We start from the raw sequence: 27942 nt of genomic DNA, 5'->3' as shown, positions 1-27942 counted from the left end.
AACTGCCCTCTGGCAGTAGGACATCAAACTATATTTAAGTATGTCAAATATAAATTAGTTAATTGTTAATTTTTATACATATGTTTTTTATAACAAATATGAAAATATTATTACTTACATATTACAAATAAATAGGATATGAACATATAAGCATGTGGAAAATGGGTTGGAGAATTTCACAACAAAATTCTTTAAAATATCACTTTTATTTACTCATTATTGAAAACATATTATTTAACAATAAATAAATACATAGAATTATATATTTATCTATATATACATATATACACTTATATATATATAACATATATATATATGTGTGTGTATGTATATATATATACACACACATGCAGATAATTTATAATTTAAGTAATTTATTACAGAATAAATCACCTAAGAAGTTAATATTTTTCCTGATGGAGGCCTAATAAATTTTCTGTTGATCCAGGAAATATTATTTTAAATCTTGAAAGACCTATATCATTTATTACTAGATATATTTTTATATTTACATGCTTAAGATTCATCAGCAACTGTATCCATTTCTCGATCTTCTGACATCTGTAGAGTATGACTTTGTAAACTGGACAAACTTTTTTCTTTCGGAATATAACATTTTGTATTCAGCACTCGGTTTTCTTCAAGTGCAGGAACATCACAAAAAAGACATCTTGTTTCTTCAAACTCTTTTTCCAAGCATGGATGAAAAATTAAACTGCATATTGGACATGTTCGGTACTGCATGGTAGTTATTTGCAAGAGGGTAATAGGACACCTAGGTAATATATGGCCTTTTGAGCATTTGGTAACTTTCCAAGGAAGTTCATTTATAATTTCACCACACAGATTGCAAGTCTCAATATTACTTAAATTGAGTTTGCATGTTTCTTTTAAAACGTCTTTAATATGTTTGTAAAATGGTGTTACTTTTTTATTTTCTTCTCCAGTCAAATATGCTTCTAAATGCATCTTTAATAAACATATGGAAAGCTTTTGCTGTTCTGACAAAGAAGATCTGCTTTCAAGACGCATAAGATAATTGCATGCAGAGTGAACAAAAATTAAGGGTTGTGCTTCTGATATTTCTCCAGCAATACTACCTATTCCCTGAATGACCTTTTTCTTTTCACAAACTTGTATCATCACAGATGTCCACATTACTACTCGTAATTCATGCAAAGATAAAGATTCTAAATTGGATGGTACTTTTGATAAAAGAATCGTCGGATTTAATGCTCTTGTTGCTTTCATCCTAATCGCTTCTAAACAATCCCATAATTGCTCTAATCTCTCATGTTTGTTCTCATTTAAAACAGTTAATGGGTCCCAGTTTTTATGTTTTAAGCAGAACATATATATTTTGGTCGGTTCCTTCATTACTAAATGGTCGTATATAGTGTTCGGACTAGTTACGTTTATAAAAATTACAACGCTTGGAGAATGTGCGCAACCTAAATATCGAACATGACTTTGCGATAATTTATTGTTTACCTTCTTTTTTAAAAATTGATTTCTTTCCGTATTAACTGAAAACATTAAGCCATTTTCTGTAGTGACTAATGCATAATTTGTGCTTATACAAGTCATTCCTAAAAATTATTAATTTACTTATATTAATATTGTACGTTTTCCTGTAAATTGTATAGTAACGCAATTTTATTTACCCGAGATCGTGAAGCCTTCTAATTGCAAATGTTCCATAGTTTTTAGTGTACCATTTTTCTCAATGCAGAATAAAAACAAAAAGGGACCTTTTGCAACCAAGATTTTTATGTTCAAGTCATTTTGAGGAAATATTCTTATAGCGCTAATAGAAATACGATCTTTATAATCGTAATATTTCTCAATAAATTTTAGCTCTATATTCTGATCATGATCTTCAATATTAAGACCATGAATACGTCCATCAATATATCCAACAATAATTAAATGCTTTTTTATGTCAATTGTAACCCAATTTAAAGCACTTATTTTTATATATTCATTTAATCTTATTGTTCCTATAATCTCAGGATTTGATATTTCATTATAGTCGGATATTTTTGGAATTTTATAGATAATTATATCTCCATTGAAATATGCAACAGCAAAATATGCAAAATTTACAAAAAGCTTGCTCCAAGTAAAACAAGAAGCTTGTAATGCTTTTAAACAATTTTTAAATGTTTCAAATAAAGTTGAATTATTTTTAGATTCTTTCAGTTTTGTATTAATTTCTTGCTCTATAAAATTATAGCGTATAGAAGATAAATCATATGCAGGATACCAGTCTTTAGAAATTTTATATGCTATTGTAACAGCACCTGCTGAAGTTAAAATTGCAATAAGACACTTGCTGGGATGTATTAAGTTCTGTGGTGACCAAGTTAAGTCAATTATTTTTGGTACCATTTCTTTTAAATTAGATAATTTTGGAGTTAAACTCTCCTCCATTATAAATGAATAAACTGCTTCACGTTGCATGCCCCAAATTTTAGATTCTATTTTGTTAGATATATTCTCTGTTGGAAGTGTTGAAGGTGCATAAATGAAAGATCTAATAAATTTTATAGTTGAACAAGGAGACATTGGAGAAGGTATGAATTCCTGCAAAAGATAACGTCATTAGGTATATTATATTAATTCCACATATAATATTGATACTATTAGATTAAACTTACGAATATGTGAATTCCTCTTTCAGTAAGAATTGATATATGATTATCTGTAGACCATTGAACTGAAAATTTGGACGTAACTAATGGAAAAATAGTGAGATTATAAATTTCTTCCATCTCCATTGTTTGCTAAATATTTATTCACATAATATGAAGGTTCCGAAAATCTTTCGCCTGAAGAAGTTTCATATTTGATATGAAGAATCTTTTTTAACATTTATACAATTATACGCATACATTTCGTTTCTTTATTTTTTAAATTATTTTGTGTGTACTTACATGCATATGTAACCTAAATACAAGGATATATATAAAGTGAATACATAAATTATTATAATTCAATTTACAATTTAAAACAATATATTAAAATTTATAAATATGTATTCATATATTTTATAAATAATTTGTACGTATATATATATGTATATATATATATATATATATATATATCTTTTAAAAAATTAAATCTATAAAAACTAACCTATTGATTGTTATTATCGTTTTTCTTAATGATTGTGTATTTTTAAATAACGACACATTGGTACATGAAAACATATTTAATAATTAACATTGAATTTAGTCTTACACAATATATGGTTAAGTACAAATGAGATCAGATCTTTCAGTAAATTTTTAAACATTTGAGTCAGTTAAGTCAACGCGATTAAAGCTGACAACAACTCTTAGTAAGTTTTCATCACATATATATAAGTACTTACTAGCTCTTAATTTTTAAAAATGATCATATAACAATTACAATCTCTTATACAATTGATTACAAGCATGTATTATATATCACATATATACTATTCGTTATCACGAATAAGGTATTCACTTTGGTTAAAGCAACATCGTTCGATATTAAAGTCTTTGTATATTTCATATAGTACAATAAGGAATGAATAAGAATTAAGAATAATTGTATAAATTATATTATCACATAAAATTGAGATGAGTAGATCATTTCTGAATAAACTGTTTGAGCTAACAGTTTTAAATAGATCTAAGATTATACAGAATATCATGTTGCTTTTGCTGAATTATTACATTGATTGAAACATAAAAAATGGCTATCGAAAATATGGTATGTTAGTAAATAGGGAAAACATTACATTTAAGCATTTCCTCAATCTTTTGCTTATGTTTTAAAAAATGATTCTCTCATCAACGAGCACCGCAATAGGAGCGCAGCTCTTCGGTCGTACAAGATTTTAAACAACATTCCTCGTGAATTCCCCGTCCATTTCTTCGAAATCTAATCATTTTTTTCGCATTCTTGATAGACTTATAAGGATGCAGATCGTAACTATAGGCCATATAATCATCCATCTCCATTTCTAAAAGAAAAAGAAAGAATATATAATATTTAAATGAAAATATTGAAATTCCTATAATTTTCCTCCATTTGATATCGGTCAGTAGTAGCAACGTTTTTAACAATATTTACATACTTCCCTTTCCTATCTTTTTCTTGCAACAAATGATTTAGGAGCAATATGCTTTTTGCAATGTATGATCTACTTACCTTGATTGCTTTTTTTAAATCGGCTATTGTAAACACTACCGCATATTATCTGTAAAGTACTTGACAAAATTCGGCCACAATATTGGTGCATTTCTGTCATAGATTGATCTCGAGATTGATCTCGAGATTGATCCCTAGATTGTCCCTTTTGACCATACTGAAATACATCCGATCCATGTATGTTCCGCTGCTTGTATGTATCCGATGCATGTTCCGCTACCGGTATTAGGATCACTATCACGAGTATTAAACTCATGAGCGCGTATAATCGATTTGCGTACATCTAGAAGCAAAGAAATATTTTTGCAAATTTTTACATTTAGTAAGATTCTGTAATAATAATAATACTATAGTAGCTTACTCTCATTGAAGAAAATCATTAATCATATTCTATTATTACAATACAGATATTTATGCAAATTTATATTTTCATGAATGCAATTAATGAAATAGCACCTAATATGTTTGTTTTACTTTGTATATTTTTGTATATTCAAGTTCTCTATAAATTCATAAACATCTGCAGCTTATACATTATAACAGTATTAGTATCATATAGTACGATACTATTAATATAATATACAGTACTATATAATATAATTAGTATGATATTCAACTACTGATAAATTAAAGGTGTCAAAGAACTGTAACATCTATTCGTAATAGAAAGAATGTCGACTGAATTTTTGTAAATCCAAATGAGCTAAACTTAAAAGCGAACACTTGTACTGGGTGAACTCGAAATTCAAGTATCATAAGTGGATCCTCTCAAGTATGTCTATTTAAATCGCTTTTATTAACTTTTATCAGGACTTATCAATAATGAAGCCCCATGCTGTTGCTGTCGCGTACCAGTCGTCGAGTAACGACCTATTTTTAGATATCATTCGTGCAAATGTGAATCTTGTACTGTAAATGTTTCCGTGTTAAAATCCTGGATCGAATGCTTTTCAAATATCTCAAGAATTCCCCTTATTCATCCACGCGCGAATATTTGAAAAAGATTATCAGGAAGGAAACCTGTGTAAAAGATCGAGCAACATTATATCATCAAAGAATTATTCCTTCACCTTTTCCGTATTATCTACTTTAAAAATTTATTTCAATAAATACACAAAAAAGTTGAAATAATAGCAGTAACATTTTTTTAAGATAAACAATACTAATGGTATTTTATAAAAAGTTGATAAATAATTAAATTTAGATAGAAATAATGGTCATAGGAAATACTGACGATTGTTTTTAAGATATTAATTATCATACTGGAGAATGATTCACGATTCAACGTACCGTGCTGATATAACTTCCTTCAGCAACATAGATATTATTTAACTATTATTTCCCACAGTGTAACATTCTATTCACTCTCACAAATTGTTGCGGTTTTTCTTCTTTTTAATTGGTTAAGAATGAACTATATAACAAAATCGTTTTTAAACCTCCAATCGATGTAAGATAATAATTTGTACATTATCGAAAAATAAATAATGAAAAGATCAAGCTCTATAATAAAAGGGAATATATTTTATTGTAATAGAGTTACTTACTCATACATCGACAAGATAGAGATCAATAAAGTATGTATATATACATATATGTATACATGTATAGGAATATTATATGTGTATATCACGATGTATCACAGGTTGGTAGATTTCTTTTTCTTCACAATCAATTACATTAGTCGAAGGATAGCATTTTGAATAGTCTAAATATATTCTTCGCGGTTGAATTGTGCAGGTTGATAAAGAGCATGAAACATAAATAAAAATTCAATAAGCAGGAATGTATTTTTCTTTGCACGTAATCATACAAGCAAAATACATACATTTCGAGAAGCAACGCGAAATAAAAAATAATACGCGTGATAATTATTGAATGCAAAAATATTCGTTATTGTAAGAGTTCACTTTTTTTCTATTTCGATAAAATTTTAAGTTGTATGTACGTAATGAAAACAAATGTAGATAATATTGTCGCTGAACACACTGATAAGAAATAAACTTAAGGCTTCAATTTAAAAATATCTGTTTCTCCTGCATATTTTTAAATTGCAATATTCTAAATCTAAACTGTATATTATAGATTACCGTTTCGTATAGATTATATTTATTACTAATAGGTATAAATAGATAATATCAATTCATATAGATTTTATTGATTGTCTTGCTAATTGACCAATTATTTAGATAATCTGGTCAGTTAATAAGAGAAGATCTATGGCATTAATTCTGTCTCGATGTGAAGTGAATAGAGAAATAGAATAAGACAGTGATATCCGATACTTAACCCAAGTAATACTGAAATTACTCTGAGATACTGAAATTCGAAAATTGATAGTTTATAGTTTATATTACATCGTCAAATCGCTATATAGAAGAGTTACACAATTAAAAAAAAAAACAGTAAATTTACAAAATTATTTGAATAGGATTTAAGCCTTCATCGTCACATCACATTTCGTATATGATATCATATATTATATATGTTGCATTATTGTGTTATTAAAATATTGATGTAGCAGAAAACTACAAAATATTGTCTTAACAATAATAACTGACGAAATCAGCGTGAATCGATTGCAACGAAAGTTTGAAAATACCATAGACTGTAAAAGGTTAATACTAGAATTAATATTAGAGCTAGAAAATTAGTGATTATTCAACTATTTAACAACGAAGGTATTTTTTATAGTGATCGTCAGTTTGCAAGGCAATACTATGTATCGAATATATCGAATTGATTGATATCGAATATCTCATATCATGAATCGATAATTTCAATTTTATTTTGCATGCCGTTATATATATGAATGAAAGGAATTAGTTTATATAATTTTGGACAGTTACCTTTCGATTAACTCTAAGGATAAAAAATTTCTTCACAATCTTGAACATTGACATATACAGTAAGTATTTTATTCATATTCTCCTTCCCTTTTCGTAATTGTCTTTTTCTGTAATATCGTAAATTTTCAGAGCGTAGAAATGGAACTGTCTTAATGGTTCTGACAATTGCTTATTGATCTATTGAATTATGTAATCGGTAAGAGATAATCGATTATATTAATTTATCGACATCTTCCAACCACTCTGGTAAGATCGAATTTTCAGCAACGATTTCAAATTAAATTAAAACAAATATTGTAATCGCTTTGTTTAGGTACTTCTCTCATGAAAATGTTCATACTTCCATAATCCGTAACCAAAGATGACACAAATATCCTTTGACCAGATGTCGACGCTTAAAACGAACAGAAATGATCGACGCAAAAGGGTAATTCGTAATAATGCATTGTTCTTTTTTTCCGTTTATTTGTCTTCATTTCATTCGGTTCATCGAAACAATTAAACACCACCGTTTCCGTTCAACAATACCCTTCCATCTTTAAAATTTGAATACACGTTTAAATACTGAACAATTACTATGTACACCTGACGCGTCTACTTTTTCAGAGAACATCTTTAATACACTGAAGATTTTCCAGATCCACTTGAACACCTTATTTTTCTCTTTGATTTTCTTTAAGCAAGAGTAAGGAAAAAAGGTCTATAGATGGAAGAAGAGAAAAAAGAGAAATATAACATTGAGGATAGAAAGAAGTGAAAGAAGAAGAGGAAAGAGAGGAGGTCGTATTCGATTCTTGATCCACCGATTACTAGTTACTTTACTCTGTTTAAAATCGGCAATCCCAGCAATATGCATATAAGCTCAGTCCCTACTAACACAAGTTGGTGATAGAGATGGTAAACGCGCGAGCAGCCACATATTTCTACTTTGTTCTTGTTTCTTTTTTCATTTTTTAGCCAAGCGTTGTAGTTGTATTCCTGGCTGATTATCGCATTACTTTATTATCTATCACTACTACTTATTACTACTATCGTTATCCACGTTATTGACAAGAAATCCGCTTACAGTGATAGGGACCTAAGTTTAGTTTTAAATCTTGAGAAGAGGTGAACATGAAACTCACTGATCTCAAATTATCTTCTTCTTTGGTTTCTTTTTAAAATTTACCTTTGAAATTAACCTTCTTACTTTTTTAGCGCTAAATATATATTCTGTGTATTATATTTATTTCTCATTTAAATGTAAGTTAATAAAAATACAATATACAAATGGAAATGCAAATTATACGTTAAGGGATGTACTTACCGGCTCGTGAAGAAGCTCGTGATTCACTAAGGAAAAGCAGAAAAAATATGTTAGCAAAAAAGGTTGCTGAGTTCTTTATAAAATTGTAGAAACATCTCTAGTAATATTGAACACATTATCTTTTGTTACATTAAATGAGATAATATGGTATTTCGCTGCATATCAATTTCTCATTTCTCTTTCGAGCACAATCAAACAAAATTTATAAAATGATCTTTAAAAAGAAGATATTGGTATCAAAATATATTTTACAGGAATAAAAAAGATGATGTTCAAATACTTCTTTAATTGAAGTTGATAAAAAAAAATAACGTATATAATAAAAAATATATGAATGTTTAAAATATAGAATGAGGAATCATAATTTATGAGCAGAGGTAAAAGCTCTATTCGTATTCGATTATAAAGACAAAACCAAAGGAATGCACATTTTTTAATATATTTTACAAAACGTTCTATTCGTACAGCATATAAAACAATACTCTGTATTTATTTTATATTCACACATTAGCTCTATACGACTGTACCACCATATTCTTTCGTTATATGTAGAATATAACTTTATACAATATTCGGCGCGATTTTCAAATGTCAGTACTATGAAAGTGCGGTATCTTTTTGTCGCGTGGTTCCAGCATGCTTTTCGCCAGTTGAAAATGCCGGTGTAGCGCTATCGAACTTCTCCGAATTACTCATTTTAGTCGTACGTTCCCGATCGATTGTCAATTCCGTTGCATCTGAGCTCACGCTTTTACCAAAAACCTTTCCAGGCGAAAATTCTTGCTGCTCGTTCGAACTTGCACTCGTTTTCAACGATCTGTCGTGATTGATGTGCGTATCTTTCACTTCCTGCTTCACTTCATTCAATGGAACTCTTGCAGGTTTCGATGAACTCTTCAGATGCACAATATGATTATTCATTGAGTCCGTGCTGCTCTTTTTATGGCCTATATGATTATGGTGATTCGAGAATACAGAATCCGTTTTGCCTAGAAATTGGCTACCGCTATTTTCCATATTGCCGAGACCATTTGCGCCACTAGTACTTCCAACACTACTGCTGCTGGAAATATCTCCCATGTTGAAATTTCTTTCCTTGGGACCAGTTTGCCAAAAGGAATCGTCGAACACCTCTGTGTCGCGCTGCTCCGGAGGTAGTCTGCTGATACGAGCCTTGACAATAGCCAGGTGTCTATGCACGTAATCCTGATGAGGTGCCAGGGCTGCAGCTCTTTCCAAACATTGAGCAGCCAAGCCTAACTTACCACGCTCAACCATTACGACACATAAATTGTGAAGGCCTTGAATATTTGTTGGGTCCAGTTGCAGTATTCTACGGTAACACTGTAACAATTAAAAAATCCCCATTAGTGTTTCTATGGTGCATAAAATATTTGAAAGAATTTTATGACTTCTATCTCTCTAACTTACATTTTCAGCAGCATCCAAATCCTTTATATTATTTATATAAATATCACCTAGAAGGATTAATCCTTTAACGTGGTCCGGATGAAATCTAACTAGTTGGTTTAAAAATGGAGCAGCTTCAAGGGGGCGTTGTTCATCTGCTAGCAAAAGAGCCAAATTGAATAATGCTGAACGGAAATCCTCTTTAAGAGCAACAGCATTACGAAACCATCGTTCTGCGCTTCCGCTATCATGGTCATCCATAGCCAGCATTCCAAGATTAAAATGAACTCGTTCATTGTTAGAATCCTGAAAGTATCAATACATTTATGATGTGAAGAACTATTTTGAAATATTATCTTTACATTGTGTATGAATAAATGTAGAGCAAAATACTTTTCGTAAAAGTTTCAGAAGTCTTTCTCTAGCTACTTTTCGTAATTCAGCACGTCCTAGCTCTTGGAGTAAAATAGCTGAATTGAGTAACGCTTGTTCGTGTTCTGGATCAAATTCGAGAGCCTTATCAAGATATGCTAGAGCTTGAGATGCTTTCCCTTGTTCAAGAAATACGACCCCAAGCTTTAAAAATTAAAGCATTATCATATTAATAGTTTATTTTTTTAATAAACATTGGTAACATTAATGATTTCATTCTTGATATTTACGTTGTAATAAATGTCTGGATTGTTACTATCGTAAAAAAGGGCCCGTTCATAAACTTCTTGGGCTTCTTTGGTACGATTAAGTTTAATTAAAATATCGCCTCGATTAATATACGCTTGCGTGTAATCGGCGCGCATACTAATGGCTTGTCTATAAAGCAGATCGGCTTCCTCTAACCTAGTTGCATTCTTCGCTATTAGGTTTGCTAAATTTACGAAAACGTTCAAATGATTCGGAGCTATTCGCGCTTGGTACGACTCTCCGGGTTTTGCTTTTGGTAGTAAAGATTTTGCCTGAAAGAAAGTTATCAGATAAACTTAATACTTTATCATTACATTCTAATAAATACATCACTTTAACTATGCATTTACCTTCAGATATGCATCTTCAGCTTCCTTAAACATTTTCAGATGATTATAGGTTCTACCCACGTTAATGTGTGCACCAATGTCATCGCCTTGAACTTGCACAGCCATATTAAAAAAATTTAATGCTTCCTTGAATCTTCCTTGACTTTCCAAAGCATGCCCCACATTATTGAACAATTTAGCATTGCGAACATTCACTTTTAATCCCGACATGAATATAGAATATTCGTCCAACCAATCGTAATTCCTGATAAAAGTCTTCGTTGTGTGTGCAGCCAAAAGAGTTATTAATAAAAATAGTGTTACTTTCTTAAATCTGCAAATATAAGAAATGAAAATTAGAAATATGTTTTTGAGAAAATTTTGAATACTCAACGATATTTTCTTTTTAGCGAAGTTTACTTTTTATCGGATAAAATGCTCCATCCATATCCAATGAGCATACAAAATCCCATAGACGGAGCATACAATACTCTTTCCGCAATGACGAATCCAACTGGGAAGAAGAGATTTGAGGCAGGTAAAAATGGGAGTATCATCATAGCCAAGCTCTATACAAAACATTTGGTTCATATTACTTCTTGGAAATAATACATTTACTTTAAGCGAAAAACAGTTAATCTACATTTGATACTAACCATTATGAGAATAATGGAAGTTTGTCTATTAGGTGTTAAAATTGCTGTTACCAACAATCCTAATATGGTCGTATGAGTTGCTATAGTGGCCAGATTACGAGGATCTGTAAAATTTTCTATTAACGGTATCGTTCCCATAGTCCAATCACAGCATAAATCGCTTGGAAGAAATAGCAGCCTTAGATTAACTGCTGCGAGGTAATTATAGGTAAGCTGCCTTATTGGCGTTGGGGCCACAGATGCGGGATTGTCAAATCTAAAGTGTCATTAAAGAATTATTTTTCTTTGTTTTACTATTAGAACTATTATTTGCAAGAATAAGATTCTTTGATATCTTTTAATTATTATTTATAGATACCTGGTAAATACAGGTAACTTTGAGCCCATTACATGTAGCCGAAGGATAAGTAAACTAAACGTGACAAGCGTAAGGACTGTCAATCGTTTTGTACCTTCACTGGACCAAGCAAGTGATATTTTCTTCCCACCAAAAGCTGCCTTTAACGTTAGGAAAATATCCATTGCTCTTACCTAAGCAGGTAATGAAATATACAAGTTGAAATAAATATTTAATATTAATAAATATGGTTTACATATACATTTACCTTTTGCACAACAAAAATTTCATAGAATACACAAACTGCAGTGGCTGTTATTCCTTGTTCTTTGCACAACATGGCAGTGAAAACAAAAGACATAGATAATATCAAAGATTTCCATCCTAAGAAAAATATAAAAACATTAATATCTACTTGAATGAATAGTAAGTTGTAGTAGTAAATCTATTAGGAAATAAGGATAAAAAGAAACTTTTAAACATTTTTACCTGTAGATCTTCTACTTCTACAGCATTTAGTGTACATGATTAGAGCCGCTAAATAAAATAAAGAGGACAATGTTTCTGCTCTTCCGACCACTCCTGTAACCTTAATACACGATTATCCACTGACAATGCATCTAAACACGAACTAGGAACTACGACGCGATCGATCGCTCGACGTCGACCCTTTGAATCTGGACACATGATAGATTGTCGCCGAAGGGAAGAACAAGGACTAGAAATAATTATCAAATAATATTCTCATATAATTTCAAGGTAACGTCGATCGATTCGATCGATATGGAAAGCAGTCTAAACAACTTACTGCCTCTGTATGTATAGGATGAACCGCAAACAGAAGAGAAGATACAAAAGTTGCAGAATCAGATAGAAACATCAAGCATGTCCTGCAATGGTGATTAAGACACACTTTATACTGATTTGTAACTACTTTATAAAATGAATGAAAACAATTTCAATGATATATAAATAAGTTATTAATGTTGTGTTACATTCCTTCAGTATCTAATTTTTAATTTGCCTACTATTTGTGGGACTAAATCAATTAATTATATAGCAAAGTTAAAAAGGAGAAGTCTTAGTTTAAAAAAACACACACCTGAAATATAATAAGCATACTCCAACATGTAGGATAACATTAAGCAGGTGATATCCCATAGGATCCAACTGGTGAATCAAGTAATTCCATCGGAATGTGAGAACGCACAAAGGTCTATATGATTTGTGCGACTGCTCCTATTTGCAAGAACAGGATTATTTCAATATTTTGTACATAAGATAATCTTATACAACTACATAAACAATAAAATATTTTAATTATATATTTCATAGGATCATACATAGTGAAACATAGCAAAATAAACAGAAAGTTACTCTAACGTTTTGCGTTTATTATACAATTTTATTTAAGAGCAAAATAAACGAAAAACATTATCTTCGTTGAAACGATCGGCAAGCAACAAAAAAAGCAAACTTCTCTGACCAGAAATAAAGTCGACTGAAAAAAAATATTGATTCTATCCATGTAAGAAACTTAAATAATTCGAAATGAAACTAAAAAATTGACTTGGATAAAACTGATTCGAATCGAACCAAATCGAAAGGGAAGGGAAAGGAGGAGAAGAGTTGAACGGATCAATACACAAGAAGGTAAAGACAAGAGTAAAAGGGGGAAGGGGGAATCGAAACCACCTCTCTATCGTATTCACCCACCTTATGCATCGGAGTACCCCAGAAATCATTGTAAAAAACGTTTTTTAGAGGTGTATGAGGCCTTAAGTCGCGATTATCTTTTATCGCAGAAATGTCATCGAAAACGAAGCCGCAATTAAGGCTATTTAGATAGACAGCGAACGCGCTTATGGCGACAATCGCCGCGAGTGCTCCCCGCGCAGGCACTCCCATCACAAATAAGACATTGATCGGCCGTATTTTTCTCACGATTTTCGACTTAGAAACCCTAATCGGGAACCTCTTTCGATTTCGCTACCGACGTTATTTTTTGTTCGTTATATTTTTCCCTGTTTTCTTTGCTAACTATTTATGTTATCTATCTAACTAGCTATCCTGTCTGTCGAGCCGAGAGTTTAACCCCGCGATGTCCAGAAGAGACGCAGGAATCTTATCTCTAGGCACGTAGACGTTGGTACGTTCCTCTTCGAACACATTATGGACGCTTATGTATCCAGTACTGTGGAATACAAGCGGGTTTCCTCACAGGCCGATCTCCGGAATTCGATGAAAGACATGTCAATGGCAAGCAGGTTCAAACGTTCCTCAAAGGAAAAATTTTCAACACCGAATAGACAAACCGGCGAACCGGAATTGTAGATTACTGTGTGCGCGCGTTAAAATCGAACTGTCAAACAGTAGACGTGTATACGGCTGTACAGCAGTGCACGCTACGTACCGTGAAACGAGTACAACGCAAGTACGATATTACGACGGCGACGACGCGAATTTACTTCAGAAAGAACGCGCATGCGTGTTGCTCGACTAAGCGCGAACTACCACCTTACACATCTTCACTGACGTATAATTCAAAATATCCTTATTCTTGAAATATTTTTTCTTTAGGGATATGTATATGATATTTATTATCTTTGCTTGTAGCAAGTGATTGATCCAACAGATTCAGACATTATGTGATAACATTAGATTAAGTCTTGTAGTAGAAAATTTTATGTTTGGTTAACCTAACATATATACCGGTTATTTAGATTACTGTGCTATAATTGTTAAACTTGTTTAAACATCTATGGAAAATATGGAAGATATGGAATCTTTTTTCGCAATCCCAACATGAATTCACTAGAATTCGATAATGTGAATTGATTATAAAGAAATCACAAGTGTAATGTTATGTTATTGCATCGTTGGTTCTTAATGAGTTAGTTCTATTCATATGTGTTATATAGCTAATAAATACATCGAATAAAATATTTTTATTTCTATCTTCATTTGTTTTATAAAAATAAGCAAAGTTTCAGTTGTATAACAGTGTTTAATAACAGGTACAAATAAAGAAAAGAGTATATGATATGAAGCATTTAAAACAAAGCGACCGCGCATAGTTAAAATCGACCAATAGGAGCGTCACATCATATAAAAATCGTGGTGGGGGAAAAGCATCGTAGACGTCTCGTAGGGCGACAGTCGAGGTAGGCATGCCCTAAGTTTCGTTTGTGGTGATATTTGCGCTGTTTGAAATAGTTTTCTCGTAAGGTGCCGAATCAAATTTAAATATCTTCTCACGATCGATGAAGTGATCATTATCGGCAGCATCAACACGATCATCTCGAGATTGCCTGGCAATCCGACAGCTTCTCAACACAGAAAAGAAGCAATCTTTCTGCAAAATTCAGTAGCGTCCTTTCCGAATCTGCTGAAAAGAGTGAGTATTTACAACTTTGTTTCTCTGTTACCTACGGTATCGAAAATGCCATTCACACGATTCGTACAATGAAAGATACGTTGAACTGAATCGTGGATAAAATCAAGTAAATTTGATTAATAAAAGGGAAAACGCGAAATAAGAATAAACATTGATCGAATTGTTTTTAAATAATAATTCCGAATTATAAATGGCTACCTAATGTGTATAATATAGTAAATAAAGGAGAAAGATAATTGCTTATCTTTAGGAAAAGATAATTGATAAGAAGGAGAAGATAATTGCAGCAGAAACAGTCTTTATGGATATTTTAAATACATTTTGTACGAATAATTTATTAAGTTCAAACGAAGGAACGGATAATATTATTGGGGAAAGAAGGTAATTGTATGAATCGTATCCACGAAAGAGAAAGTTCAACGTATTTGTTTCGGAACTGCGCGACAGTGGCGATGCGTGAAACATAATATAAAGGGGCTGCAAGCTAGGGGAGAAGTACAAAGAAAAAAAATCACTTTACTTTTCGACCGGTATTTGTTGGATCAAATTTGTCTGTATACTGACTACCTCCATGTCTTCGTATTTGTAATGTTAAAACTATATTATTGCGTTCATATTTGTAACCTTTCTCGGAATAAAATTAATCATATACGTTTTTGGAGTAAGATTAATCGTTTTTAAACATATATATACGATATATTTGTCATTATTGTTTTAACTAACAATATATAAATTGCAATTTGAAGAAAGAGTGAATAGTGGAAATTCATTAGAAAATATGTACATATTAAATAATTATTATATAGTACGAAATAAACGTTGTTCTAGTCTTTAATTAAATTCAATATTATTTCTTATTTTACGTTACTTCTTTATATTCTATATATTCTATATATACTTGTATATAAAGTATTTGTCACTTAAGAAAGAGAGTATAGATAAAAAGTGTATAATTCTATGACAGTCCATAACATAACAATCCATGCTACTGAATTAGAATCTTTTAATTTCAGTTCGATGTTTTAAATTTGAAAATTTGAGTTATTAAGATATATTAACATATGATAGAATATTTGCGAATTTTAATCTAATTTAAATTCTAAGTTACCAAAATTATTATTTGTTTCATTTTTATTCTACCAAAAATTAAGTACTTTATTTTCAAATATTTGTAACTCAAATGTTCATGTATTTATATGTATACATTATATTGGTCTATGATGTTTCTATATTGATAATGTAAAATAATTAAAAAATTAATACAATTTGATAGAAGAGTAAAAGCTTCTGTAAAGCTACCGGAAGTTATCGAAAAAATAGAAGTGAAGTAACTATGTATTGCTAGACTCCTCGGGGCAATAGGCTCAGAGAGCAATGCCATCCGATCGATCGGTTTACGTCTGGGCGTCCCGACGCCAGCTGCAATGCTTAATACGTATACAGGGTGTTCACTCCAACGCGACGCACAATTCTTCAACCATTTGCAAACATGTAACATAAAACTATTATTAATCAAAATCTATCTATATTGATGAGATATCTGTTAATTGATGGTACAACTAGAAAAAGATTGATTCTTTATCAGAAAACAAGTTGAAACATAAACTAAATTTGTTTATTACATATTATTTTTCTGAAAAAATTGTCTTTAAATATTTTCATGGTATCTGTCAGATTATTGCTCCTTCTTATGTTTGTGTATTGAATTTGAATTGAATTGGAGTAAACACTCTGTATATGGAGTGATACAAATTGTGACGTCCCCACGCGTTTTTCCTTTGATTGCATAAGCTTAAATTTTTCATTATGATATTTCTCCTTCCAATTAAAATTTATATTCTTTCAAATTCATTAAAAAAGGATCCTCTTTTACTTAATAACTAAACATTACTATCAAAAGAATAATTAAATAATTAATAAATTATGTCTGTGGATATGATTTATGTCTATTAAAAAACGTTGCAACGTATTTATATATTAAAAACACCGATCTGTTAATATTTAATTGGTGTTGGGTTTAATCCGATTTTTAGGAGTAAAGCATGAGTCAAGAGGATCAGGAGAAAAGCATGGATAAGAAAGAAATTGCAGAGGAAGAGAGAGAGAAAATGTTGAACGCCGAGAACACGAAACATACGGTGGCATCGACCGCTCCAGACGCGGAATCCGAAGACCAGAAACCTAAGAAGAAAATTCCAATTGGCGGTATTAAGATGCCCGGCTTCTGTCGTACAAAGAGCAAGGAGTTGTGTAAAGTAATAGCAAAGGAATTTTCTCTTTAATTCTCTTTAAACTGCCTTTCCTTTTTGTTTCAATAATAGTATATTATCAGGACTGTCTTTTTAAGTGGCCTTATCTCTCTGACAAGATATCTAGGACCTTAAGAGTTTTAGCTTGCTTTAAACCTTACTCCAGAATGCTTTGCAACATGCTCCCTCAAGAAATCCAAGTCTGATAGCTAAATTGCAGATGTTTATGTAAATTCGAATTTTTATGGATAAAAGATAAATGGAAATTTGTTTCATCCTCTAAATATTACGTATTTATATATTTAAATTTCCTATATATACATACACATTCTCAGTCTACTAATAGCATCCTGCATTTTTTCCTCCCTATAAAAGATGTAATGCATAGGGAAAGCGAATGTTACTTGCATCCGCAATATTTCATTCATTCTTCAAAATTATGTGAAAATCATTGTAATCGTGTAATCGTTTTGTATGGTGTACGACTGTCATTGAGATTCATTTATTCTATTTTAAATAGCTCGCTGCACGCGCTGGTAGTCACGCAAACATTGCCGTGGGCGTTTAAATAAATCTCTATAGAACCCGTGTAAAATATGATTATACCAATTGCATCGAAACCTTAATTTAAACGGATATAAACATAGATGACACCATGAATATAAATCTTTCTTTGCTCGATTGTCTGTTTACAAAGAAACGATGTCATTCGAAAGAGCACAAGTTCCTGGAGCACCATGGCGTGTTCATGAGGGGTGTTCATAGCCCCGTAATGATTTTTTTCCAACATTAAACCAATGGATGACGTCAGACGAACAGCACACCTGGCATTATTGATTATGTACCTTTTAAATAATAAATATCGGTACAAAATGATGATGATAATAATGATGATGATTTTTTAATTGAATATTGATGTTATGCAAGAAACATATATTGTATAGAGAACATACACCAAATGCATATATAATTTCTATTGTTAGGAGGATGATTGTAAGCCTACTGAAATTGGAGAAGGCGATTCAACGGAAAAAACTGTTAAAGAAAGTGATCAAAATGTATCATCAGAGAAAACAAGCACACCGAATAAAGACGCAAAGGAAAAGGAAAGCCGCAAGAGAATTCTCGACACCATAAAGTTACCCTTAGTCTCTGTTTTTCCTAGAAAAAAAAATAAGGTAGTTAATAGTTAATATTTTTTTTATATTAATTTTTCTTTAAATTATTTTTTTTTAATAAGATTCTTAAACAAAGTTCCAATATAATATGAAATTTGTGTCAACTATCTATGATAAAAATGAAATATATCGAGCGAAACCCTATACAGTCTTGAAACATAATTTACCACACTCAAGCACGTACTGCCTTTTACCAAGGTGTATGCTTCGCCGTTAATAGCTGCTTTATTCGTTTTAGTCAGTAATATTTCAACATACGAAAATGCAAATATTGTCTTATAAATTTCAATACAAACAAAAATTAATTGTACATTATTTTGTAATATATTATAAATTATTTTAGGAAGGTGAAGTGGAATTGGGAATTACCGGAGCTGCTGGATTGGCGAGTGTTGAAACTCTTGACGATGTTGTGACGGAGAAAAATCCTATCAGTAACGAAGATGGTATGGAAACTGTTCGACTCGATGGTGATGCTCCAGACGGAATTGAATCTCCTAAACAGCATTTTCTTGTAGCTTGTATATCCGCTGCAAGGAGAAATTTATTTGCGCTAGGTACGAAATTACGACTTGGATTTGAATCTTTTTATTTTAAATTTAAAATGTTGAACAATTTCAATTATGTAAATTTAAATAATGTAGGTAATTAATTTTTTGTGTAATGTATGTGTTAATAATAGTGACAACATTGTGTATCCTGGTATCAGTCGTGATTATCGTCTGTATCGCTTGCATCGGTCCGAGAAAGAATGTTTCACAGTTGATAAAGGATGGGAGCTTTGTCAAAGCAGTAACTTCTTGCGGACCTGTGCAAGGTGTGTCAGAAGATGGTGCATTCGCATTTCGTGGGATCCCATATGCAATCCCACCATTAGAAAATCGTCGTTGGCAACCTGCGGAACCCCTAAGAAAAATTGAATACTGTTGGACTAATACGTATCAAGCACACAATTCCTCGAAAGTTTGTTGGCAACGAGAGGCTTCAGGAAGGATTGTCGGAAGCGAAGATTGCTTATATTTAGATGTTTTCACGCCTGAAGTCAGATATGATTCGCCTTTATCAGTGGTCGTTATGATTGGTGCTGAAACCCTCAGTGGTGGTTCTCCAGGTGTAATGCAGCCTTCTGCAAAACTTGCTCGTGTCCGTGATATGGTGTTTGTTAGACCTAACTTCCGGTTAGTCTTAACTCCTTAACTTGATTTTGGTAACATTGTATAATTTATATAAATATTTTAAGCGTTAAGTTTTGTTATATTTCAGGTTAGGAATCTTCGGCTTTTTAGCTGCAGATCAACTTTCAAGAACATCGCATCCTCTCACATCCGGAAATTACGGGTTGTCGGATATCATAGCAGCGCTTCAGTGGGTTCATCTTAACATTGAACATTTCGGAGGAAATAAATCGGCCGTAACTTTATGGGGTCATCGGGCAGGAGGAACGCTTGTCACAACTTTAGTTGGCATTCGGCGAACAAGGGATCTTTTCCAGCGAGTGTGGATTTCCAGCGGTAGTGCGATATTTCCCGGAAGAGAACTAGAAGTTTCCGAAACACTTAATGAACTATTTTTAAATTCTACAAGATGTAATGACGCCGCTTGTTTGCGAAGCAAAAGTGCCGAGGAGATAATGGATTCAGTTCCTGAAACATGGCATTTAGGAAACGTTGGTCTGCCTGAAACCAGAGAAGCGACAACAAGAGATAGGAGACATGAATGGTTGGTGCTCGATCGTGCCATTCTTCAGGAACCCGTAGGTCAAATTTGGGCAAGGGATGAATTTTCGGTGAAAATTGTAATGGGCACTACTGCACATGCTGGAGTCCCTCTTAAGTATCTCACTTCCAACGCTACTCTCAATTCCACACAAGTAGAGAAAATTGTAAAGGAGTCCTTATTAGGAACATCTGGTTTAGCGGACGAAGCTCTCAGGTTAGAATCTTTTATTTATTATATATTTCATTATTAATCAAAGCTAGAGGTTGGAGATCGAGAAATATAAGAAATTGAAATTTCTTTAGACGTTATAACGCAACATTGAAAGGTTTACTAAGCATGATCTCGGACGTTCGTGTGGTATGTCCATTGCTGACAGTTGCCAGAATGAAGACCAATATTCCATTCTACGTAGCGACGCAGCCACGGGGTCATATTGCAGATCCTGATTGTGATGCTGCAGCGATACTCGGATCATATGCTGCTCGTACTCCTGCTGAAAAAAGACACGTATCTGCTATGCAGCAGCTTTTCAATCACTATGTTTGGCACGGCGAGGTAGCTCAGGCAGATGCTAATGGTATAAAACGAGTTTTAATTGTTGGACAAGATACGCTTCCTGATCGTGACTATCCTAATTGCGACTTCTGGATAGCAAAAGACATAGTTCCATCTTATGGTCGAGTCGATTGAATTCTTTTTTTCTCCTTTTTTTCTTTTGGAATTATATGTTTGATGGTCATTCCAAGATTTCGACTATACTTGAGATGTGCTGTACTCGAATGATCTTGCTTTACGAGCTTTTTGGAAAGACATATCTCTTCTTGATTTTGAAAAGTGAAAAAATAAAATTTTAAATTGCTATTTTTATTTATCTCTTTTTTATAATAATTTTTATATAATAAGAAGCGTTATTATGTTTTACGAAAAATTGAACGAAAATCGTTAAGATATTTTATTACAATTTATTGATATAATGATTGAAATACTCAATCATATCATAATAATTTTATAAGATAATAATAGAAGCGTGAAAATAATGCACGTTACTTATTTTTCTTATTAAATTGTAAATGCAAAATAACTGATAGTAATTCAGAGGTCTAGATTCACATCAAAAAAGTATAAAGAAAATTATTCTTTTAGTTCCTTTTCGTTCTTTTTCTTTTTCTTCTTTTTTTTAAAGAATAGCTATTTTTGCGATCAAAACAGCATATTCTGTTTTCCAATTCTATGATTTACATTATCTTTAAAGAAACTAGTATTAGTTATTGTATAAACCAGATGAGTACAGCGTGACATTTTAATTCTGAAATCATAAACCTGTATTTAACCTCATATGTGAGATTTGAGAGTAAAAGATAATTATTTATTACTTTTTTGAGAATATTTTTTTCATAAAGTGCGAACTCAATCATGGGTTGTCCAAGCATTTTTAGGTATTAAGAAGCACTTTGCATTAATTTACCTGAATGTATTGTTTTTTTAGCACATTCGAGAGAATATGTACTGTCATTTTTTAATAAGCTGCCAGATATTTATACGTATAAAAATTCAAGCATTTCCACGGAGGATACTCGATATTTTCTTCTTTGTACATATATTACTGTTGCTGTTTTCTCTTTTTGTTTCAGTATGCTTAAAGTATTCCTATCCCCGTATGAGTATAGAGAGATATATACATGTATATATATCTTCAATCTGATTTTTGAACTGTAAGACTGATTTTACAAATCGGCATTTCATTTCCGTATGAATGTCTTTTTATGTTAGTTTTAACTGTGAAAATAATTTTATAATGTAAAAGATCTGTTTCTCTAAGCAAAGTTTTTATCATATTGCAAATGAATGAGATGTGCAAGAGATTTTCTTTAAATATGTCGGCATTAATGTATATGTACTTATAGAGTTCATGTTTTTTATAATATTAAATTGCACCGTGGCACATACTTATTCCTTTAACTTGGAAACTTGTATAGATTTAGGAATATTATGTACATCCTGATAACACTACCAATTAAAATATTGTATTCATTTTGTACTAATTTAGAAAAAAGAGCGGTTATAAAAATGTATGGTAAAAATATAAAAATTTTCGATATTCCTAAATCTATTATAACTTTAATGTTTGATATGATTTTTGGATTGTTGTGCGTCCGAATGTTTGTGTGATATTTTGAGAAAAATAAAATGTAATTCGTTTTTCAACCTTTATAGTTAAAAATGGATCATTTATTACGATGGAATATACGTAATAAGCATTATTTATTAATATAATTATTATAACAAAATAACTTTCTATAATTTAATCGCCATCTTTCACTTATTAATTGTAAATTTAATTCAATGAGAAAATAAGAAGTGCGATTTTAAATACAATTATTAATTTACGTAATAGTGAATATTTGACCAAACTAAAAACTTAATGACCTTAGAAAAAGTGGCCTTTTTTAGGGAAGACAATTTTATAAAATTTGATAGTGTATATGTAAAAAAATATGAAATGTAATGGAAGGAAAATTCAATTTCTGGACATTTTTGTATTCGCAATTTTTAATCAATCTCCAAATCAAGATCTATTTATATAAAGATCTACAATGACTTAAATAAATAATTATCAATTTCGAAGTTATATAGATAGTTTTTCATTGTATAAAGACACTAGGAGAAATTATTTATACGATTATAGTCACATTCTTCGAAAAATACTAAAAGAAGTCATGGAAATAAATGCGTGTTAACATCAATGTCCATATTTTCCAATATTTTTAAATTTTTAAATATGTACACATAATACTGCCTTAATAGCGGTCTATTTTATACGAAAATAGTTATAAAGTCTAGATTATCAGAATTATAAATACATTGTTTATATACATTTTATTTATAATATTATTTTCGTTATATTAACAATATAATTGCAGAAATGAAATGAAATAATAAAAATATGAGAACCACTGACGAAGAATGTGAGAGATTGATTAATCATTTTACGCAAAGTTGTCGATGAGAACCACTGCTTGGAATTCCTGACTACTTGGTCGACAATCTTGCGTTTTAGAGTTAGTGGAGCAACGATAAGTGCAATGTTACTTTATTACATTGTTATATAGTAATCTATATATAGTTGTCTCTTGAATCAACAGGTAGATTGAACTAAAGTTTGTTTGAAATAAAATAAGCGGCCTTCTTAAACGTGAATCGCCGGAAAATGTACCAACACAATCAAAAAGCAACGCAGATCGTGAATAGTCGGTGAGGAAAAGTTTTATTTTTGAAAGCGTCCGCGAAGTATACAGAGAAATTCCTCGCATTCCAACGCTGGTCCAAGCTCTTGCGAGCCCAGCATCTAGATGAGAATGTTACTTTTGTGATTACTCATTCGGTGACATTTGAGGAATGTGGTAAGGCAATTTGCTTCCTCCTACGCTTCACAATATTTTTTAATTTTATATTTTCATTATATTAATATTTTTATTCCAGACTATCGAGATTTCTATTTTCTTTCTTTCTATTAAACAACTGACACATTTTAACCAAACATACCAGTTCGTAAAAAATTGATTTTTCATTTTCCAACTTTTTGAATATTATTGTCAGTTTCTTATTACAATATTTTATTGTCTACTCCAGTTTTTATTTTAAATTTATACTTGTAGTTTTCCGACGTTGTCACATGTGAATAGTTAAAAATGTGATTTGTAATATTTTCAATTAGTGATAGACATACAAATTTATTTATTTGAATTCATATGTATCAATTACAGAGCAATATGCTATAAAAATTATTTTTATAGTAAAAATATGTATATAAAGCAATTTTTTAATTTTTAAATAAAATCTTTTTGAATTATATTTGGTATTCTATTAGTTTAAGATTTTTGTGTAATATTCATACATCATATTATATTGAATATTAAAATAAATAGGTAATTTATTAACAATTTGTATTTCAGTTAGCTTTCTTCACCCACTGTATGAGACAATTGCTATATTGTGGAATGTGTGGCATAGGTTGACAAGAAGAAAAGGTGCTGGATAATCCAAATGGATAACAAAAGCCCATTATGGCCCAGCATCTGCAGACACAGCATCAACACGAATTTTTACCATTGTGTGATGTATTATTCAACATAATCTCCCTTGCATCATATTTTTGTGACGTTGTTTTTGACTTTGCAATGGTATATGCTCTTGCCCAACATTCTGTAGCTCCTCCAATTCTCTTTCCCTTAAGTATTGTTCTTATAGCAACTTCATTAATTATTTCTCAGGTCAGTATCCATATAAAGCACTGAAAAATTTCTATTTGTCATAACTAATATATTCTTTATTAATTTCAGATTATTAGTGTAAGATGGTATTTGTGGGGAGCCAGAGGCAAACTAACTGGTAACAATATAGCAGATTGCAATATCAATGGAAAGAAAGAAAATGGGAATTGGACAATATGGTGTGTTTTATTGCTTCATTCAACTCAAGTTGGAGTATTATGGAGATACTTCAAATTATTTATTCCAGTTAATTTAACTTATGTTAAACATGAGGTGAGGTGCAAGAAAAAAATAGCTTGTGTATATATTTAAAATAATTTATCTGAAATTAATGATTTTACATCATTAGGTTAGAGAACTTTGTGTATTACGTCTTATTCATGCCTTCTGTGAAGCTGCACCAATGTTACTTCTGCAGTTATATCTCTTGTCTATTGGAGTCAATAATGATTCAAATACAGATGTTGGAAAAACAAAGGAAACTGACAGAGACAGTGATAAGTTAGCAAAATTAACTGCAGTATCTGCTGGTCTATCTTTGTGGAGTGTATGTTGGGCAGTTGCTAGTTTTAGCAAAGGTGCAGCACGTCTTCGTAATTTAGAACGTTTGGTATTGACATGGCTAGGTGTGCTGGCACAACTAGCTTGGCGTTTAGGAACTGTAAGCGCTAGAGTAGGAGTATTGGTAGCTTATGCTTCACTTTACGGTGGACAGTGGTTGCTAATTGTCATGGCTCTCCACTGGCTATCAATGTTGATGTGGTTGCTACTCACGCCAGATGGTCTTTTTCACGGTGGCGAACATTTGCCTATTTTAAGAAAAACGTCTTTAGCCTCACTCCTTGCATTTGTTTATATATTTGCGTATGTAAATTTACACGAAACAAATCATCGTCAAAAAATGGTGAGTTGTTGATGTATGTTGCTTCCTTAATACTAATATTTAAAGTTAATTAAATCAAGTGTATTCAATTCATTTATATTCTTTTAGGTAATTTTTTACACAGTAATGTTTTTGGAGAATAGTTTACTCATTGGTGTATGGATAGTTGGTGTTAATAGAACAGATCTTCTTCCACACCAACATCATCCAAACCCTGTAACTTTAGTACTTACACTATTAGCCTTATTTTTTGGTGGTATGTTTTTCATGGGGCTCTATTATAGGTAGGTATAAGTTCAATTTTATCAATTCATTTTGCGAAGATAGATATTATTTAATGATAGTAATTGTTAATGACTTTACATGGAACTATAGATTTTTTCATGTACGGAGATTAAGGTATGAAGCAGGTGGTAGAATGACAGCTTCGAATCTCACAGCTTTGTCAAACCAGGTATTACAAATTAAAACCAAATTTTTAAGGGCAATATAGTAAATATATCTCTAACAAAGGAATTGTGTATGTAGGATAATCTGGAAGAAAAACAAATAGAATATACAGAAGATAAAAAATTAAATATGAATGTAGGAGTAAGGAAAGTTAAGTTGAGTAATGGTGGAATACCAGGAGTATTTAATTGTCGTTTTACGAATCCAGCTGCAGTAAATCCAAATCGAAAAAAGAAAAAACCAACAACATTCGTACCTCCTCCACCACCACAGTCTGAAACTGGAACTGTCACAACTTCCATGAACACAGTGACTGAATCGAAACAATGGCTTGGCGTGAATAATAATTCACGTCAATTAATACCGTTTTGGAAGAAATCTGTGAATTCCGGCATGATACAGAATGATCATTCAAATGAACAAAAAATTGGAATGGATGCTGCAACTGCTGGCTCTCTAAGTGTAAATTTAATAAGAGAGAAACTTCAAGAGAAGAAGCAGCAGCAGTTGCGAGAATTAAGAGCAATTCAAGAAGAAATAAAAGAAGGAAAGTTATTTCCTCCGCCATCAGCTTCAGCATCATCATTTTCGTCATCGCCTGCATCAAATCAGCAACCACCACCTAATACAAAATTACATACTTCCCCCAGTTCTCCTTTATTCACATCTGAGCCATCAGTAGGTGATCAAAATGGAGGACTAGCCTTATCTTCGTGGCCACCAGTGAAAATGCACTGTCTTTTACCTCCACCACCATCATCTTCCTATTACCCAAACATTCATCCTTCGAATTCATGGAGAACAACGCAAAGAGAAAGAGCGGACACTCCAGAAATTTTACTCGCACCGCGCTGTCTTCCTCATCATTATTCCCATTGGACACCGTCTACTCATGTTAATCATCGGTAATTAAAGATTAAAATATTATTAAATAGTATATATTAGTTATAACATATATTATAATATATTCTACGTTTCAGTCAAAATGGTGGAGAGGAAAGTTCTAAAGGCGAGGGAGAGGTAGAAGGAGATCTTAGCGATATGGAAGGTAGTCAAGTATCATTGCCCCGAAGCTATACTCTACCACGCGAATTTAAGTATCATCACCCAAACAATACTGCCAGAGAACGAGAACGACGTGTAGGAAATAACAAAGTTCCAGCCTCACGTTTTTACTTACCTTCTACTAATAGTTCCGATGGTGCGTTCTGCTTAAATTTGTTTGAATTCAGTTTTATGAAATGCATTTACTCTTATGTGTATTTATTTAATATCTTTCCAGGAGATGTAGATAGTGCGGATAATGAAGAAGAGACGGATTCTGAAGTACACTATCGCATGAAAAATAATCATGAGTCCAACAATCATAATGAAACGCAACAGCAGCAACAGCAACGATTTGCGTTTGAGGATAATAATAAAAATGAATTTTTAAATCCAGATTCTTCAGCAACCGTTATCATGTCTGGAAATTCTTATTTAAATAATTCTCAAGGACTACTTCGACCAAGTCAATTGTTCAGAAACAGGGTTAAACATGAAACGAAGCTTTGAAGCTTCTGTTTTTATTCATAGTATTTTAGGAATTGTATAATAGCTAATTGAAGGTTTGAAACAAGAAGACTGTACATGATCTATTTTTATAAAATTATTAATTTCTTATGCGCGTATTTTTTAACATTCTTATGATGTTCAGATTAACATTTCTAAGGGTTAGATGCTAACCATAAGAATTGTACATAAAAGAGGAGTGAATATAGACTTCATAGACTTTTATATACTCTATAAACTTCATAGGCTAATGCTGTTACATTTGTTCCTTGTAAATGATGATACAACTATGTACAAAAAAGCATGTCAAACAACCGAGTATATGTTTATTTTTACGATCTAAGTAAATACATACGATCTGAAAAGTTTTGATATTTTTTACATAACATACAATTTCTTTTTCAATAAATTATTAATTCTCTTGTATTCTGGAAGAAAATATATAGTTTAAACTCTTCATAATGTTAATTACTTTATAAATATGGTACTTTTTG

The 27942-nt window shown here is 31.6% G+C and overlaps 4 protein-coding genes and 1 long non-coding RNA gene across 13 annotated transcripts; 3 read left to right on the top strand and 2 right to left on the bottom strand.

The window, feature by feature from the left end:
- Window positions 1-187: 187 nt before the first annotated feature.
- Window positions 188-3538, bottom strand: LOC117155220 (uncharacterized). Of its 6 annotated transcripts, XM_033330955.2 has the most exons (5): window positions 3139-3267; window positions 2937-2949; window positions 2661-2831; window positions 1665-2586; window positions 188-1589 (listed from the first exon to the last, which is right to left on the bottom strand). In XM_033330955.2, exons 3-5 carry the CDS (start codon window positions 2778-2780, stop codon window positions 517-519), a joined length of 2115 nt encoding a protein of 704 aa, XP_033186846.1. In that variant the 5' UTR covers window positions 2781-2831; window positions 2937-2949; window positions 3139-3267; the 3' UTR covers window positions 188-516. The 6 variants fall into 6 exon arrangements, with proteins under 6 accessions (XP_033186846.1, XP_076479647.1, XP_076479648.1 ...); XM_076623532.1 differs by lacking the exon at window positions 3139-3267 and adding an exon at window positions 3377-3538 and having other exon boundaries at window positions 2661-2949; XM_076623533.1 differs by lacking the exons at window positions 2937-2949; window positions 3139-3267 and adding an exon at window positions 3377-3538.
- Window positions 3252-12858, top strand: LOC143303469 (uncharacterized). Of its 2 annotated transcripts, XR_013059821.1 has the most exons (12): window positions 3253-3343; window positions 6707-6799; window positions 6877-7090; window positions 7161-7277; window positions 7345-7458; window positions 7638-7811; window positions 11168-11295; window positions 11446-11621; window positions 11768-11952; window positions 12044-12176; window positions 12246-12509; window positions 12576-12858. It is a non-coding gene; the product is annotated as an uncharacterized LOC143303469 (long non-coding RNA). The 2 variants fall into 2 exon arrangements; XR_013059822.1 differs by lacking the exon at window positions 6707-6799 and having other exon boundaries at window positions 3252-3343.
- Window positions 8761-14205, bottom strand: LOC117155217 (protein O-mannosyl-transferase Tmtc3). The gene is made up of 13 exons (XM_033330947.2): window positions 13467-14205; window positions 12853-12989; window positions 12559-12640; window positions 12240-12339; window positions 12019-12134; window positions 11772-11944; window positions 11414-11669; window positions 11178-11326; window positions 10779-11091; window positions 10410-10700; window positions 10141-10323; window positions 9769-10053; window positions 8761-9681 (listed from the first exon to the last, which is right to left on the bottom strand). The coding sequence occupies exons 1-13, from the start codon at window positions 13656-13658 to the stop codon at window positions 8935-8937; spliced, it is 3024 nt and encodes a 1007-aa protein (XP_033186838.1). The 5' UTR covers window positions 13659-14205; the 3' UTR covers window positions 8761-8934.
- Window positions 14206-14907: 702 nt separating this feature from the next.
- Window positions 14908-21263, top strand: Nrt (Neurotactin). Of its 3 annotated transcripts, none has more exons than XM_033330951.2 (7): window positions 14908-15147; window positions 17181-17402; window positions 18380-18574; window positions 18918-19131; window positions 19257-19752; window positions 19838-20506; window positions 20596-21263. In XM_033330951.2, exons 2-7 carry the CDS (start codon window positions 17190-17192, stop codon window positions 20981-20983), a joined length of 2175 nt encoding a protein of 724 aa, XP_033186842.1. In that variant the 5' UTR covers window positions 14908-15147; window positions 17181-17189; the 3' UTR covers window positions 20984-21263. The 3 variants fall into 3 exon arrangements, with proteins under 3 accessions (XP_033186842.1, XP_033186844.1, XP_076479470.1); XM_076623355.1 differs by lacking the exon at window positions 14908-15147 and adding an exon at window positions 15395-15528; XM_033330953.2 differs by lacking the exon at window positions 18380-18574.
- Window positions 21264-23345: 2082 nt separating this feature from the next.
- LOC117155218 (uncharacterized) lies at window positions 23346-27813 on the top strand. The gene is made up of 9 exons (XM_076623572.1): window positions 23346-23694; window positions 24247-24564; window positions 24634-24837; window positions 24914-25468; window positions 25556-25731; window positions 25823-25901; window positions 25976-26802; window positions 26878-27098; window positions 27180-27813. Exons 2-9 carry the CDS (start codon window positions 24358-24360, stop codon window positions 27449-27451), a joined length of 2541 nt encoding a protein of 846 aa, XP_076479687.1. The 5' UTR covers window positions 23346-23694; window positions 24247-24357; the 3' UTR covers window positions 27452-27813.
- Window positions 27814-27942: the final 129 nt, after the last annotated feature.

This window comes from Bombus vancouverensis, chromosome 12 (genome assembly GCF_051014615.1).
Source record: "Bombus vancouverensis nearcticus chromosome 12, iyBomVanc1_principal, whole genome shotgun sequence".
Classification (NCBI taxonomy): domain Eukaryota; kingdom Metazoa; phylum Arthropoda; class Insecta; order Hymenoptera; family Apidae; genus Bombus; species Bombus vancouverensis.
Note: the sequence above shows the minus strand (reverse complement) of the source record. Positions and strands in the feature narration are given on the sequence as shown.